The sequence below is a fragment of the Balaenoptera borealis genome (genome assembly GCF_965194805.1).
Source record: "Balaenoptera borealis genome assembly, chromosome: 14".
NCBI classification, from domain to species: Eukaryota; Metazoa; Chordata; class Mammalia; order Artiodactyla; family Balaenopteridae; genus Balaenoptera; species Balaenoptera borealis.
The window spans coordinates 67,477,289-67,494,231 of NC_138875.1; the positions used below are offsets into that span (position 1 = coordinate 67,477,289).

The 16,943-nt window shown below is 46.2% G+C and overlaps 1 protein-coding gene across 4 annotated transcripts in view; it reads left to right on the top strand.

The window, feature by feature from the left end:
• SEZ6L (seizure related 6 homolog like) overlaps positions 1-14,338 on the top strand; it is a 199,479-nt gene extending 185,141 nt beyond the window's left edge. For 2 of the 4 annotated variants that reach the window (XM_082355034.1, XM_082355037.1), the window contains 5 exons: positions 1,813-2,007; positions 5,120-5,152; positions 6,946-7,060; positions 8,415-8,517; positions 11,006-14,338. In XM_082355034.1, the coding sequence (XP_082211160.1) occupies positions 1,813-2,007; positions 5,120-5,152; positions 6,946-7,060; positions 8,415-8,517; positions 11,006-11,035 (476 nt within the window). In that variant the 3' untranslated portion in view covers positions 11,036-14,338. The remainder of the gene's footprint in view (positions 1-1,812; positions 2,008-5,119; positions 5,153-6,945; positions 7,061-8,414; positions 8,518-11,005) is intronic. The other 2 variants (XM_082355035.1, XM_082355036.1) reach the window with 2 other exon arrangements.
• Positions 14,339-16,943: the final 2,605 nt, after the last annotated feature.

Consider the following 16,943-nt stretch of genomic DNA (forward strand, 5'->3'; position numbering starts at 1 on the left):
TATGAAATAATAAAAGACCCACCTGCTTCACATTCTAAACCGAGAGCCTGCAGAGTCAGGATGATGGCAAGCTGGGGGATTACACTAGTAAGTTGTAAAAATAACTCATATTACAGGACTCCTTCAGGTAAAAGAGACAGCATGTCATCTCTTCCGAGTTTCACTAATCAAGTGAGTATTGGAAGCTGTGGACAGAAGCTTGTTTCTCTGAAACATGTATGGCAGGTGCAGCTGTGATATGTAAAGACTTGGGTCTTTGTACAGCAAAGCAAGATCCAGAAGGAAGAAAATGTTTTAGGATTTGGCGTAGAAAACCCCTTGTTCTCTGTTTGTGGGAATGTAAAATGGTGCTTCCACTGTAGAAAACGGGATGGTGGTTCCTCAGAAAGTTACATGTAGGATTACTGTATGGTCCAGAAATCCCACTTCTGGGTATCTACCCACAGAATTGAAGGCAGGGTCTCAAAGAGGTATTTGCACACCCATGTTCATAGCAGCATTATTCACAATAGCTGAAAGGCGAAGCCATTCAAGTGTCCATTGATGGATGGATGAATAAACAAAATGTTGTCCAGCCATACAATGGAATATGATTCAGCCTTAAAAAGGAAGGAAATTCTGACACAAGCTACAACATGGATGACCCCTGAGGATATTATGCTCGGTGTAATAAGCCAGTCGCAAAACGACAAATACTGGAGGATTCCACTTATATGTGGTCCCTGGAGTAGTCAAAGTCATAGAGACAGAAAGTAGAATGGTGGTTGCCAGGGGCTGGTTGGGAGGGGAGATGGGGAGTTAGTGTTTAATGGGGACGGAGTTTCCATTTGGGAAGATGAAGAGTTCTGGAGATTGATTGTACAACAATGGGAATGTATTTGACACTACTGAACTGTATACTTAAAATGGTTAAGGTGGTAAATTTTATATTATGGAGATTTTACCCAGTTTAAATTTTTTAATAATAAGAATTTTTAATGTTTCAGGATGTGTAGTCTTGTGTGCACAGCAGTTTTTGCTGGCTTTCCAGTCCATCCAGGTGCTGAAAAGAAACTAGATCACACACTGGCCCTGGAATGGGTCAAACTGGCAGGTTCAACTCTCCAATAAGTCTTAAGCTAGCAGGCGTCACTTATGATGCTCCTGCTGTATATGTTAGGGTCATTTGTGTTCCTGCTGTATACCAGGCCCTGAGCTTCCAGCATGCCTTAACAGGCTCATCTCCAGTGAGATTAGTGACTCAATTAGGGGTAGGGGGCATCAGGGAAGGCTTCCTGAAGGAGGAGATATGAGGACTGAGTATTGAAAAACAAGACTTATCCAGGCTGTGTGGGCAGGTGAGGTATAAGGTGAGAAGCAGGAGGAATATTTCATAATTTAGCGACACCACCGTCCATTATTTACTGAGTACTTACATTTCAAGGGCATGCTAAGCATTTGCACACATTATCTTGTTTAACCTTCCAAGTCCCTGTGAGATAGGTACTGCTATTATTGCCATTTTACTGATGAGGAAACTGAGACTCAGAGAGGTTGTCGCCCTTGCTGGAGGTCACACAGCTAGTAAGTAGCAGAACCCAGATTTTTAACCCAGATTCCACAGCTTAGTATATCCTACTGTGCCCATGTGTAACCCATGCCCAGAGGTGGGAGAGGGAAAGGTGAGTTTGAGGAGTGGGCAACAGTTCAGTGCAAGGTGGGGATGCAGAGAAGTGATGCTGGAGAGACTGGCCTCAGATCACACAGGCTCTGAGTAGGAGTCCCCGAAGATTTACATCGTCTCATCAGAGCTCCTTTTGGCTTGCATTTCAGCGGAGGAGTCCCTGGCATGTGACAACCCAGGGTTACCTGAAAATGGGTACCAAATCCTGTACAAACGACTCTACCTGCCAGGAGAGTCCCTCACCTTCATGTGCTATGAGGGCTTCGAGCTCATGGGCGAAGTGACCATTCGATGCATCCTGGGACAGCCATCCCACTGGAATGGGCCCCTGCCCGTCTGTAAAGGTAAAGAAACCACCGCCTCCCCACCCTCGAAGTCCCGGGGAATGAGGGACCCAGAGATGTAAAGACTGACTTCCAGCGATTCTAAACTTGCTGCAAAAAGCCAGGCTACTGTGTTTCACTAAATCTAAGACACCACCGTTATTTTCTGCACTGCTGAGAAAGGACATGGCTGCCAATTAAACTATGACACGGTGCCTTCTCCTTGCTTAGCATTTTTGTTTTGACTTACTAAAAGAGCTTAGGTTTTTATCATAAAGGAGAGGCGGCCTGCTTTTGACTCCTGCTTGGACAGTGTGGCTGAAACGTTTCCCGCCTCCTGCACCCCCTTCTCACAACCACGTGGTTCCCAAGGGTGATGGGTGTTCCCCTGTCCCTCTGGGCGTTCTCCCAGGATGCTCACACCTATTCTCCAGGTACTGATGGTCCTGGGCTGATGATTGCACAAGCACAGGCATCTTGAGCGCCACCTGGTGGCAGCGATTGTAATACCCCAGTGATTGTAAGACACCCCCCGTCTCAAGAGATGGTGAAAAGGGGGGGGGAAGTGTATTTTAGAATCAGTGAACCACTCATCGTTGAAATTAAGTTAGGGCACACCTAGTGAGATTTGGATCCATTTATCCACGTCTTTGAGGTGTGAAATTCATAATCATATCCTAAATATGTTCAACGCTTTAGGCAAGTGGATTTAACCATTTATGGTGTTAATACCCTTTTGAGAATCAGGCAGAAAACTCTGAATTCTCTCCCCCGGGGGAACCGAAACATGCAGTTTTACATTTCTACTTGGGAACCCGTAACTTCAGCGGATCCCCAAATGCTCGTTCATGAAGTTCAGCATTAAGGCTTAAAAATACTTTCCCGGCCAGAATTTCTACTCCTGGGTATAGGCACAAAGTAATTGAAAACAGGTATTCAAACCAACACTTGTACAAATGATCGTAGCAGCATTATTCACAAAAGATGGAAACAACCCAAATGTCCATCAGCTGGTGAATGGATAAGCAGAATGTGGCATGTTCATATAAGGGAATATTGTTCAGCCGTAAACAGGAATGCTGTAACATGGATGAACCTTGAAAAGGTTATGCTCAGTGAAAGAAGCCAGACACAAAAGGTCGCACATTGTATGATTCAATTCGAATGAAATATCCAGAATAGGTAAATCCATAGAGATGGAACTCAGATTTGAGCTCCCCAGGGGCTGGTGGGGAGGGAAGAGTAACTGCTTAATTGATACTGAATCTCCTTTTGAGATGATGAAAATGTTTTAGAACTAGATAGAGGTGATGCTTGCACTATTGTGAATGTACTAAATGCCCCTGAATTGGACACTGAATTAAAATGGTTAATTTTATGTTATGTGAATTGTACCTATAAAAAAAGATTTTCCCTGAATTGCCTCATGACCATACTCTGAGATAGGTGAGCCGTCATACCCATTTCACAGATGTGGACAGAGAGGCTCACAGAGGTTAAATGACTTACCCCAAACCACACAACTGGTACAAGACAAATCTAGGATTTGAACCCACTTCTGCTAATTATAAATTCCCTGCCTTTGAAACCCCACCAGGTGAGGCAGTCCTGGCCCCTCAGGTACGACAGACCGTCTAGCAGGAAAGACATTGTCTTGGGAGACCATTGCCCTATTCTCTCCTCTCCATTTCCACTCCTGTGACCCACCCTGCCAACCCTGTAATGAAATAATAAATCACTTCCTCTTCCCCAAAAAAGTGGAGTCCATCGTTTGTGGTCTAGAGTTGGAGAAATGACAGAGCACCAGTGTGAGGCCACCCCCTGGGACTCAGGGACCCTGGGTTCCCAAGGACGCCGCCCTGGCAGGTCCAGGAAAGGGCCCAGGAAGCTGCCTCTTAGCACGTGCCCCCGGGGCCCACTGATCACACTCAGAGGTTCAACATTTCCTTCCATTTCTAAGATTTCATGGAAGCTCGTGCCCTCCCAGACACGCAGTCAAGGTCCCATTCATGTCTTGGGTAGGAAGCATCTGCCTTAATCTTTCCATTTTCCTAATGCCCTGGCTCCAGAGATGTCTGCAGTCAGTTAGTTAGCTTTTTTGTCGGCTGGTTTTGTTATCATCACATGATAACGATGAAAGTCAGAGAGTCACTTTGACCAAAGCTCTAACTAGGAAATCTCCGTATTATGTAGGACACGGCTATTGCTGGGCCTTTGGGGGCCAGCTCCTCCCACGACCTTATCATGCAATCTTTCCATCGAAGCCCTTCACTCTGGGGGTTTTGCATCCCTGAACCCCGTCCCTGTGGGTATATTTTTGTGCTCAGCTATCATGATGACTTGGATGCCAAAGCGTGAAGACACCAGCCCCCATCATCCTGAACTTCCAGAGAAGTTGTACCGGGAATCCAGGGAATAAACCAACTCCATAGAGTTCCAGTCTATGGCAATGAAGGAATGAAAATATGGAATAAAAATCCTATATTCCAAATCAATATGGAATAAAAGTGAAATTAGAAAGGTTCATATAAATGTATATTTCAAAGCAGGAAAACAGTTTCACCTCTGGCTGGGCTCAGGATTTCGGATTTGGAATTTTGTCTTGCCCCTCACCATTCATCAGCCTTGGTCCGACACAAAAGCACTGAAGAGACCAGGACTATGTAGTTAAGAGCAAAGGCCCAAGAAAGCCAAGCAAGTTTAAATCCTGCCTCCATCACTTAGGAGCTGTGTGGTGTCAGAGAAATCACTTCACTTCTCTGAACCTCTGTTTGCTCATCTGTTAAATGGGGATGAGAATAGTATCTACCTAATGAGATTGTTGTGAGTGTTAAGTGAGCAAATATATATAAAGCTCTTGATGCCCAGTATCTGACATATGGTGAGTATTCAGTAATTATTGTCCTTTTCCTTTCATATCTGTCTCATCTTCTCTCAGGAACTTAGGAAGGGAATGAGTCCAGGCATTTCCACTAATTCCAGTAGCCTAAGATTAAAAAATATAAACAAACAAAACCACAGCACTACAGCAAAGCATGGAATGGACTTTTTGCACCTAATTTGGGGGGGGGGGGCTTCATGCAAACAGAGTGAATTCACTTGACATTGACCAATGCTCCAATTTCTCTTTCAGTTAATCAAGACAGCTTTGAACATGCTTTAGAAGGTGAGTCCTATGAAGAAAAAAATCCCATAAACCAAGCTAATAGCAGAAAGCAAGGGAAGGTCCTTGGAGATCCTTATCCAGGCGCTTAACAGAAAATTAAGCAAAATTTCTGCCTTCACACTGCTGAAGGTAATTTCAAAACAAATGACATTGTAAAGAAAAAAATCATTGAATTTGCAACTTATAGTCCTAACTATGACCTGAAAGAGATTTGACGCCCGTTCTGTTCATGATGACGAGGTAAAAACATCTGGGAGTTCACGTGCCTGAGAAACACATACCCTCTTGTAAAACTTTTCAGCCATGTGGTGCTATCTGGGGGAGCTAAATCCAGAGATGCCTCACCTTTCATGCTGAGCAAGCTCCTGGTTTCGGGAGGGAAAGGTCTTCCCCAGGGGATGCTCTGTGGTCTGTTTTCCCCTCCGTCTTTTTCTTCCCCAAAATAGCTGTCCCTGGATCCCCCTTGTTTTCTGTTCTTGTTAGAAATTACCAAGTGAGATTTATTAGTGTGGAACAGATGCTAAAAGTGATCCAGGATTTTGTTTTATCTTCCCTTTTCAATGCATCCCACACGTAAAATGTTCTGCATTCTGTATAACCTTCGTTCAGTTTGGTACAAAACCACTCCCTGGGCTGTCGTGTCAGGAAAAAAATAACATATTTTGTTTTGTTAAAAAATATATATATAACCAATTGGATAGTTTTAAAAATTATTTTTGGAGCCACTTATCTTTCTGACAATAAATTGTTCACTCAGAATCTGGGGCAGTGGAAATTACATGTCATTAGTTGCTCTTCCCTGCAACAGATGACATTTTAATCCAAGCAGACAGAGCCGGAGCTCAAATATATGTGTAGGTTGTGGGGAGCATGTATGAGTCACTCCGCTAGAAGAAAAAGGGCATTTATGGTGTTAGGCTCTATTCAGGTCCTTCCTTTGCTGTCTTGCACCGGCCAATGAACCATGAGAACATCTCAAAGGCCTGGGTTGCTCAGAGGGTGTGATGCCATCGTAATGTTCTGGGCTCGCACGTTTATCGTGGGTATTAAGATTGATTTTTCAGACCCAAGGAGTGGTGGTTAACAGATTGCAGATTTGCGTAACGCCGAGCTCTGTTAGACGTGGCTGTGGGGAACGGCAGAGGAAAATGTGTCCAGAAGGGATGTGGAGTCTGCCTTCAAGCCTTGCTCGGAAAACGCCCCCTTCCCCCCCTCCACCTCCACAATAATCGTCATAGTTCTTGTGATTTCTGCTAACCACTGGGAGGTAGCGGGAGGCCCCAGGTGAGGCCGAGAGGGTTGCCTGAGAGTGTGCAGCCGTGGCCTCTGAGGGTGAAAACTGTGTCTTCACTGTTAGGGTGTCACGGGGTGTGCAGTTGGGGTGTCATGAGGTGTGCAGGTACCGAGCACTGACCCAGCTGCCCAGCGCCCTCTGCTGGAGGGTCTGATTGAGCAGGTCTGGGAGGGACCTGCCAGTCTAGACACAACTCTGTCTTCTCCATGGACTGTCAGGCAAATCTGCCTTTCCAGTTAGCACGTTGGGGATTTTCTCCAAGTCTTCCCTGGAATTGGATTTTAACCAGATTTCAACTGATGACCACCCCATCCAAGAATGGGTCTGGGGCTCTGTTGCCAAGAACCAGCACCATTTCCTTTACTCTCTGCCTCTTCTCCCTTCTGGAGATGGTTCTCCAGTGGCTGGCTCTGTGACATTAGGCCTTGGAGTGGGTGCAGGGCTGGGAGGGCGGGTACTGCCCTGGGAGCCAGGTGCCCTCACTGGCTTGTGCATTTAGTAGCAGAAGCGGCAGCTGAGACGTCTCTGGAAGGGGGAAACATGGCACTGGCTATCTTCATCCCAGTCCTCATCATCTCCTTACTGCTGGGAGGAGCCTACATTTACATCACCAGGTATGGGGCTTCGGGTGGGAGTGGGGCTCTCACCCACTCAGCGACCAGCGTGCTGGGGGCCTGGGCTCGTCACTGGACCCTGAGCCTCAGGGTCTCCACTCTTGGGGACAGTGGCATTTGTGTGATTGAAGGGATGGTGTGATTCAATTCAACTCTGAGAAATATTTAGATCGTGCGCCTGCCAACCCTTCATGGTAGGAGGGCTGAGCATGCAGCAACAAATCAGACAGACACTCTCCTGACCTCACAGAGCTAATGTTTAATGGGAGAGAGAGACATTTCCTATTGCCAGGCACACTGACTCATTCTTTCCTTCATTCAATCATTCATTCCCTCATTTATTCAACATGTATGTATTGACAGTCTAATGTCATTGTCCCAGGTGTTGGGGATCATAGAACGTGCCTTTAATAAGGAAGGAAGATATTCATCTATGGCTAGCATATTCACTAATTTGTTCAATTTCACAATTATTGAGCACCGACTCTGTACCAGGCCATTTTCTGGGCTCTAAGACCATCGTCGTGAACAAAACAAAAAGAAATTGTTGACATGTGGGGCACAGGTTCTGATGGGGGAAGAGAGACAATAAGTAAAGTATAATATAAAAGTAAGTAGTACATTAGAAGGTGAAAAATGCAGGGAGAAAAAGAAAACTTAGAAGAGAGAAAAAGGGAGCTGGGGTGAGGCAGGGGTTGCATTTTAAGTGGGGGAGGGTTAGAGGAGGCCCCAGTGAGAAATCACATTTGAGTAAGAGCTTGAAAGCAACAATGAGTAAACTATGCAAATATCTGGGAGAGGAGGATTCCAGGCAGAGAAGCAGCATGTGCAAAGGCCCTGAGGCAGGCATTTGCCTACTCTAAATGGTCCCTGTGGAGCTCACAGTCTGGAAGGGGGAGAGGAGAAATACACACATTATCACACACTATAATAAACACAATAAAGGAGAGAGACAGGGTGTGGGAACAGAGACCAGATCTAAATAGGTGGTCAGGGAAGGCTGCTCTGAGGCAACACAGTATATGCTTAATAAATGCTCATTATTATTGCGCTTGCTCTTTGCATTAAAGAGGGACTTGTATCATCTTACAGGAGAAAACACATTAAGCTGCAGTAAGGGGAGGTCCGGGGCTTTAAGGATCACTGACTGGGTTAGAAATTGAGAGCGATTATGATTTCAGCTTTCACCCCACTCGGATTCTCACCTACAGGAGGCTGTCTCCACACATCCTCCTTGTTATCCATGGAGGTGCCCATGCTCAGGAAGTGGCACCCACCGTTCCCCTGTGGGACTGTAAGGTGTCTCCTCATCCAGGAAAAGTAACTTCTCTTCCCTTCACCGTCTCTTCTCCAGATGCCGCTATTACTCCAACCTCCGCCTGCCCCTGATGTACTCCCACCCCTACAGCCAGATCACCGTGGAAACCGAGTTCGACAACCCCATTTATGAGACAGGGGTGAGTGGGTCTCTCTTCTCTCCCTGGTGCCTCCCTCTTTGCTCTGAATCCATCGACATCGAAATGGGAGGTTTAATTTCCTTTTGCTCACGATGCTGCTGGCAGAAAGGCATGGCCAGTGGTCCTCCTGTCTCATCCCCGCCAAGACCCCTATTGAGGTAACTGCTGGAGAACTCAGCGCGTTCTAGGAACTGATGACAAGGCTGTAACTCTGTTTGTTCTTAGCAGAATGGTCACAGAAAGGAGGGGCTGCACCAGAGACCCATGGAGAGACAGCTGAGATGGGTCAGAGCCCAGCGGTGGCCTGGTGGCAGTGGGCAGCATTCCCAACATCTTATTAAACTACATTCCTTATTGAATGGCAGTGTGCACCATCCCCACACATTTGAGCAGCAGCCTTGTGTTGGTACTAGGGACACAGCTGAACCAAATAGACACAGTCCTTCCGTTAATGAGCTTATAATCTCACAAAGGAGACAGATATCAATAATAATAGTAGTAGTAGTAGTAGTAGTAGTGGTAGTAGTAGTAATGGTAATAGTAATATTATGGGCCAGGCACCTTAAATGCATAATCCCCTTGAATCCTTGTAACTCTTTGTGATGGATTCTCTAGTTATTTCTGATTGACTGATGAGGACATTGAGGTTCAGGGAGAGGATGAACGATTTGGTCAAGATTGCACACAGCCAGAACACACAGCCTGCAGCCAGGATGCAAACTCTGTTAGACTTTCTTGCCTCTCCTTGAACCTCAAACAATCAAATATGCCAGTGAATATCTTGATTGCAACAAACCATAATTTTTAAGGGCCATGAAAGAAACTGGACAGGGTGCTATGAGTGTTTGATGGGATGGGAGAAGGCCATCTCATCTCATCTTTGAGAAAGCTGAGTCATATAAGGTGGCTGAAGAAGATGCCAGGAAGACAGGAGAGCACATGCAAAGGCCCAGAGGCATGTGTGAAGAACAAGAAGGCTGGTCATGAGTTTGCAAAACCACAACCCTTCAAATTCACTGTGTGATGATGTACAATCATCTCCCAACATTGGGGGCATAAACTTGACTTGTTCCTTGTCCGTGCTAACCTTCCATCACTCCTGTTTACTCTGACCTCCTGTTGGTTATCAATTGATATGTAACAATATTATTGCAAATTTAGGAGCCTAAAGGACACACATTTATTACCCCATAGATTCCGTAGGTCAGGAGTCCAGGCACAGCTTATGTAGGTCCTCTGCTCACAGGCTACAATCAAGGTGTCAGTCAAGGCTGCAGTCTCATCTGCGGCTTGACTGGGGAAGGATCCACTTCCAAGCTCACATGATTGTTGATAGCATCCAGTTTCTTACAGGTTGTTGGACTGAGGGGCTCAGTTTCTTGCATGCTGTCAACCTCAGTTCCTTTCTATGTGTCCCTCTCCATAGAACAACTCACAACATGGCAGCTTGCTTTTTCAGAGTCAGCACGAGAGAGAGAGAGAGAGAGGTCACAATCCTACAAAATATAAACATGGATGTGACATCCTAGCACCTTTGCTGTATTCTGTTGCTTAGAAGCAAATCATAGGTTCTGCATACAGTTAAGGGGACGGGATCATACGAGGAATGTGAATACCAGGAGGCTGGGGATCCTGAGGACCACCTTGGAGCCTGCCCCCCACACTTCCATCTACCGTGAAGCACAGACAGAACTGCTTATCTGTGTTGACCCAGTGGGAACTGTAGACCTCCATTAAAGCATGTGACAGTGACATGGGGCCGAGCCTATGACTTCTTCTATCTCCCTACTCCTCTGCCCTGGGGGCCTGGAGTATATTACACACACTCCATGAGTATTGGAGAAATTGAACTGATTGCTGCCTACATGTTGTGGTCATTTTAGATATGGCACTGGTAAGACAAGGTCATATGTTACTTTACATTGTGTATAGCTTGTTTCTGAATCCTCAGAGAAGGTCAAGCTGATGAAAAATAGCACTTTAGAAACTAGACCTTATTAAGACTTATTCGTATATGTATCAGTCACCGAGCACTGTGATAATGCTGAGTAACAATCCCAAAACTCAGTCGCTCAAAGTAACAAGCATTAATTTGCTCATCAGCCCACGGGGCAGTGTTTTCAGCTAGTTTCAGCCGGGTGGTAGTCCTGGTTTGGCAGTGCTCACTCACACATCTGTGGTTGGCTGATGACTCAGCTCTGCTGTCCATGACTCTCATCTTCTTGCTGGTGCTAAAGGCATGCTCTACTCATGGTGAAGGCAGAAGGGCAGGACACCAGCAGCAGAAACACACAGGCACTTTTCAAGCCCCTCTTATGACCCACTTTCCCATAACCCATTGGTAAAAGCAAGTCAAGGTCAGAGTAAAGAGCACTGCAAAGTCCTATGCCCAGTATCTTGGCTACAGGGAAGGGTGAAGATCCAGAACGATGCATGAGTCACTCTGCCACACAAGGGGTCAACAGATCTGTGCTTCTCTCTCTCGCAGGAAACCAGAGAGTATGAAGTTTCCATCTAGAGAGAGCTCCACGTGAGAAGGGAACTTACAGATACAAACTCAACTACAACCTCCTCGAGAAATTCATCCAGAGACTATGTGGCATTTGATGGAAAGCCCAGAGTGTCGGCTGTCTTTTCTTTAGACTCTTTACTGAAGACTTAACTGTTTTCTTCACTGTATTTATTATATTTAAAATCGAAATAGGTGTGGTTGGATGTATTGCAGCTGCAGCCAAATTAGTGGTACAGCCTCAATCCTGAAGGCAGGTGGAGGACCTGTAAAATAGCAAACACAGCAGTAGAGGGAAGAGGAAAAAAAAAAAAAAACGGCAACAGGCTGTTTCTCCTATCAGCAATGCCATGCTACGGCTGCATCAGATCGTGTGCACCTTCAGGATCCACGCCCATGCTGTTTTTCGTACAAATCTAAGTCCCAAGATTAGGTTGGAAAGGGTATTTCTTGTTGGATTAACTTGGGTTGAAATTTAGCACGGAGACTTAAACAGCTCTACTCCAAAACCAGTCTGTGTTCTCCCTTCCATTTGCCCCAGCTTCTAAAAGAACCTGCCCCATCCCCTCCCTCCCATGGCCCCTCGGAAGGCAGCAAAGGTGTTACATAAATATTCTCTTTCACCACCCTGGCCTCGCTGGATGCTGGCAAACTAAGAAAATATTTTCTTTCTATAAAGGTGACAGATGACAAGGAAAGTTTTCAGAGAAGATGGGAGATCTGAGAGTTCCAATGAAGAAGTGGATGAGGGGGAAAGCTGGCTAAGGGAATCGAGAGAATAAAATGTTCTTTTCCGTGACACTCTTTCAACGGTGAAAGAGCAGGTAATTTATGCTCCAAGGGCCAGAATCGATCACCTTGTTCAGCAAGGCCACCCTCAAGCTGTGATGATAGATCTGTAGTCTTTGCAGGCGTGAGCGGCACCGCCCATAGTGTTAAGAGGTTTTGGGTTGCAGGGGGAGAAATCCAGGGGTGAGCTCTGTTTCCCTCCCGGGGTGCTGCACTGTCAGAGCCCTCAAACTAGGGGAGACTCAAGTGCACTGTCACTGTAAAAGGTGGCACCTTCAGAATACACTTGCAATCAAGTATTTTGGAGGGAGGGAGGGTCCTATGAGCAGAAACTACTTTTCTGTTCTCTGAAGCTCTGCCCGGATGTTGGATGGTGGCGTGAATGCTTGACCGTAGAGGTGTCGAGGAACAGGCACGGGGGTCTTAAAACCACGACGGCATCCACATCACACGATTTGAACTACAGTGAGGAGAGAAGGAGGAATTTTAGGCCAGAAGGGAACTCTTAGCATCTCATTAATCCTGCATCCTGGTATTTTATCAGAGTCCTTTCACCTCAACCCAGTAGGACTGATGAGTGTGTGATTATCTGGAAGATTCTTTTCTAAATATAGGTGCAAAGAGAAGGCAAGGGGTGAGGATGCTTGGAAGGAAAAGTGCATGTGAGGCTAATTCATGTCCCTAGCGTCAGCCAGTGGCTCGGAGAGGCGCACCGGCCCAGTGGCTTTTGCGGTCCTCTTTGGAGCCTTCCCGTGCTCTCTAGAATTGTTTTAAATCAGCTGGTTTTCAAACAAGACCTTTCTGGCTGCTATGCCTTTGGGAGAATGGCTGGGAGTCCATGTTTTGGTAGCTTGCTTAGGAAGCATCTGAAACAGAATACAGCACTTGGCTTTGTGCGTGCACGCGCGCACACACACACACACACACATCCTCTCCTCCCAGCCGGGACCGTGGACCTCAATCTTTGGGGGGGGGGTCTGAGGCCCAAATATTTTCCTTCTGCCAGAAAAGAATCCTGCACATCTGTTCCTTCAAGCATGCATTCATGCTGCACAGCAAGAGATCATAAAAGGCTGCTTTCCAGCTGCCCAAAGCCCACCCCATTTTATGAAAGAACCAGAGGAGAAATGTTCCAGACCATTAGTGAGCAATGTCATGTCTGGAGAAAGACCAGCAATGCAAATAATGCAAACTTTTTTTTTGAAGGCAGAATCAAATCTTTGCTTTTATATCTATTTGATGCTGATTCTAACCCTAACCCTGGGTCATCCAGAATGAAGACCTCTATTAATGATATTTAATTTTAGAACATACTGTGGTTACGTGAACACTAAATATTTGCCTTTCATAAAGACTGACAAAATATAAAATCTTTATTCTAACCCTGTTCCCTAAAACTGGCCAGGCCATGGCCCAGGAGTTCTTATTGGCTGTTGGATGGGGTAGAGAGGTGTTGATTTTTCTTTTTTTTTTCCAGGATTCCAATGTCTTAGTTCTGTCCTAGTCATACAGCACCTGTGACCATGTTTTAAAAGTTTGTTTTAGTCAAAAGATGGATCATGCAAGCTTGACAATGTACAGTGTGATTGAAAAGACAGGTTGGTGTCTATTCTTCTTTTTGAAATACCTGAATGTGTCTTTGTAATATGTAAAGGTAAAACAAATCATAATAATCGTGCCAAAAATTTACCAGGCATCTCATTTCAGCTCATGTCATGTCTGTTTTTAATAAGCTCAATGTTAAAACCCGCTGGGATTAAATATTTTTGAACAGGATACAATCTTGAGAAACTTGAGAACAGACTGAACCTTCCTACAAGCTTCTCTTTGTAAAACATCGGGGAAATACGTTTACAGAGATTTCGAGCTTCAAAGAATGCATGTGATGGTGCGTATTACATGCTAATTCGTATAAGCTGTATCTGCCAGCTACCACCCTGTGCTTTAAAAATGCACACACTCAACCCTCTTCGGCTTGGGACTCATCTTTCTGCTTTTTTTTGGTGGTAGAGGGTAGAATTATTTAGCCAACATAAGTATTCTGGTTGCTACTTGATGGCCATCCTTATTTAGTTCCACGGACATGCTTTAAAAATGATCTTTTGAAGCCAGCTCCTTGGAGAGCCTGCAGAACCTCAGGCTGATAGCTTTGGAAACTGCCAAACAGCCCAGCAGGAAACAAAGTGGCTACGTGATCCAAATGGTTGTATAAGCAGACGGATGGGACTGGGCAAATACGTAGGTAGATGTAGGCTGAGCGTGAGCCTTGGGCAAAAATGACCTTTCTTTTGGTCAAGCCAAAGGGTATGACTTTCCTATGTTTTTGAGGTCGCTGGGTCATTTGAGGTCACGTTTTATTGAGTTGTTCGGAACCCCCAAAGGTAGGCTTCTCCTGGGAAGTTTTCATTTCCATTTTATGCCCAAATAGAATTAAATGCAAAACAAACTTTCTAAGCTAGAATAATGAAATGAAGTCATTTTCCACTTTGTATATATTGATGCTAATAAAAGAAATGAAAAAGAGTCAAAGCTATGGGGTTTTTGTTACAAACGCTCCAGGCTGGCTCTGAGTGGAATGTTTCCAGTTTCTGGGGATTCGGCTGGAATGACACCTACTGAGACTTTGAATGCCAAGACAGGACTGCCAACTCGGGAATGGTTCCAGGAACATTTGGGGAATGTTTGGAACAAGACACGTCCACTGCTATCATCACATACCACCATGCAGGACATACCAGGAGCATCAGTGTCCGAGGACAGGAGAGCAGAGATGCTCCAGTTCAAGCAGACAGCAAATTCTCCGTCCTTTTGTTCTCTTCAGGCCCTCCGTGGGTTGGAAAGATGCCCATCTGCCCTGGTGAGGGTGATGATCTTTACTCAGTTTCCCAATTCAAATGCTAATCCCTTTGGAAACACCCTCACAGACACACCTGAAAATAATGTCTGGCCAGCTATCTGGTCATCCCTTAGCCCGGTCAAATTGACACATACAATTCACCATCACTGGCCTGTCTCCATTTGACAAAGAAAGCAATCCTCCAGGTGGTACCCAGAAGAAAGTAGAAAAATCGTGAGAGATGACCACAAGCAAGGATATGAGCCAGGAATGACAAGTGCAGGGATAAGCCAGGTGCGGCTGTGGTTAGGGGTGGGCGGTCAAGGATGTGATTTTAAGCTGGGACGGAAAGGAGAGTAAAGCCATACGGGGATGTTTGGGGAAGCTTCGGGGCAGAGGGAGGCCAGTGGGAGCTTGTCCCCTTTGAGGGACAGCCCGTGTGGCTGGAGGGTGGAGAGGGGGTTGCGTGGTGGGAGGGGGGCAGAGAGGCCGAAGGGGGCAGGCCGCATGTATGTAGGGAGGGAAGGGATAGGACTGGACTTTGTGTTTAATGCTCCCTCTGGTGGCCACGTGGGGAATCCAATCCAAAATTTGGGTAATTTTCAAGGATTAGGGGGAAGGGGGCTCCAAGCTCGCCTTATCATCTCAGGGACAACTCACTGTAAACGGAGAACGGGGTGTGGGAGGCACGTAGGGCAGCATCCTGGGTGGACGCCGGGCGTGCTCCTTCCCTGCAGCTATCCAATCATCTTCCGTTATAAAATGAAGGGGTGGGGCTTCTGATAGGTTTCCTGGGGAGAAGTTTCACCAGTGGGGCGGGGCCACTGGCAGGACCAGGGTGGGGCTGAATCATCCATGGGCCTGTCACTCAAAATCAGCTCTGGAACGGAGGAGATTCCGAGGAAGGACAGACAAGGTGAAGAAAGAAGACGGAAAGGCAGAGGGTGCCCGGGATGCTTTCGGAAACCAAGATTCTGTTTCCCAGGCCTGGCTGCCTACAAGTTTAGAACAAGAGTGGAGAGACAGAGCTTCCCCTGAGACCATGAACCCACCCGCACTAGTAAATGTGCTTCAGACAAACGGAGCAGAATGGGCAGCCCTGGGCCAGGGAGAACAATAAAGCAGTGACCAAAGCGATCCCTGCCAGGATAACATAGTAATAATCATAACAATCATGGTAATAGTAGCTGGCGTTCGTTGGCTGCTTGCTAGTTCTTTTTGTTTTGTTTTCTACATTTTAAACACACTTTCTCTTGTAGAATAGTTTTAGATTTCCTAGTTATTTGATGCCCTTTAATATCTCATTTACTCCTGTGAGTAAAATTATTATCATTCTCCTCTTACAGATGTGACGTCTGAGGCTCAGAGAGGCCAAGTCACCTGCCCAAGTCCACATAGCTCATCCATGAGGGAAGGGGACCCGGGAGGCCCGGCTCCTGGTCGATGTCCCGGGTAGGAGTGCCTGAGCCAGCCTGAGCAGTGCTTCTCCCTCCCGGGGCGCCCAGAACCCAAGCAGGCTCTGATCCTGTGGACGCCCTGAGCTCAGGGACTCTGCCTCACTTGGCTTTGTCCTGGGAGGTGTTTGGCTGCGTTCAGCAGTAATGAGGAGCTGGAACTCTGGGTTTGAATCTTGACTCTGTCAACGATTAGCAGCGTATTGGAGTGAGGGACCCCAAGAGGGAGGAGTCGCCTTTCTATGTCACTGTGAAACTCCTCGCTATGGGGCTTCTAAATCCCTGCATAAAAGAGGAAGGAAAAGTTACTAACTGTCCTAAAAGTGATGGAATGTTGGGGCAGACAATATCCAATATCTGTTTCTCTTCTCTCTGCTAATGGAACCCTAATTTTGTTCAGAGCAGCCATGAACCCATCTTCCAACAACGGGTCATGGCTGGTTTCAATTATGACAATCCTGTTACCCAGTTCCCCAGCCTCCCTTGCTGTTAGGGTTGATCCTCTGACCCATTCTGGTCAACAAGCATTAGCTGAAGTTGGCTCTGTGTGTGTGTGTGTGTGTGTGTGTGTGTGTGTGTGTGTGTGTGTGTGTGTGTTGGTGGAAAGGGAGGGTTGCCCTAAAAAAGTGTTTGCTTTCCTGATAAAAGGGGACAGACACAGCTGCTACAGCACCAGCCCCCTTTTCTCCTTTCTGAACCCAGTCATGATACTTCAGGACTTGAGTGTTCATCTTGCAATGGAAGAGTTCAGCGTGAGGACAAAAGCAAGCCACTAAGAATGGACACTAAGTGGATAGAAAACCCTGGCCCGCTGATGGCACCAGCATCAACCTACCTG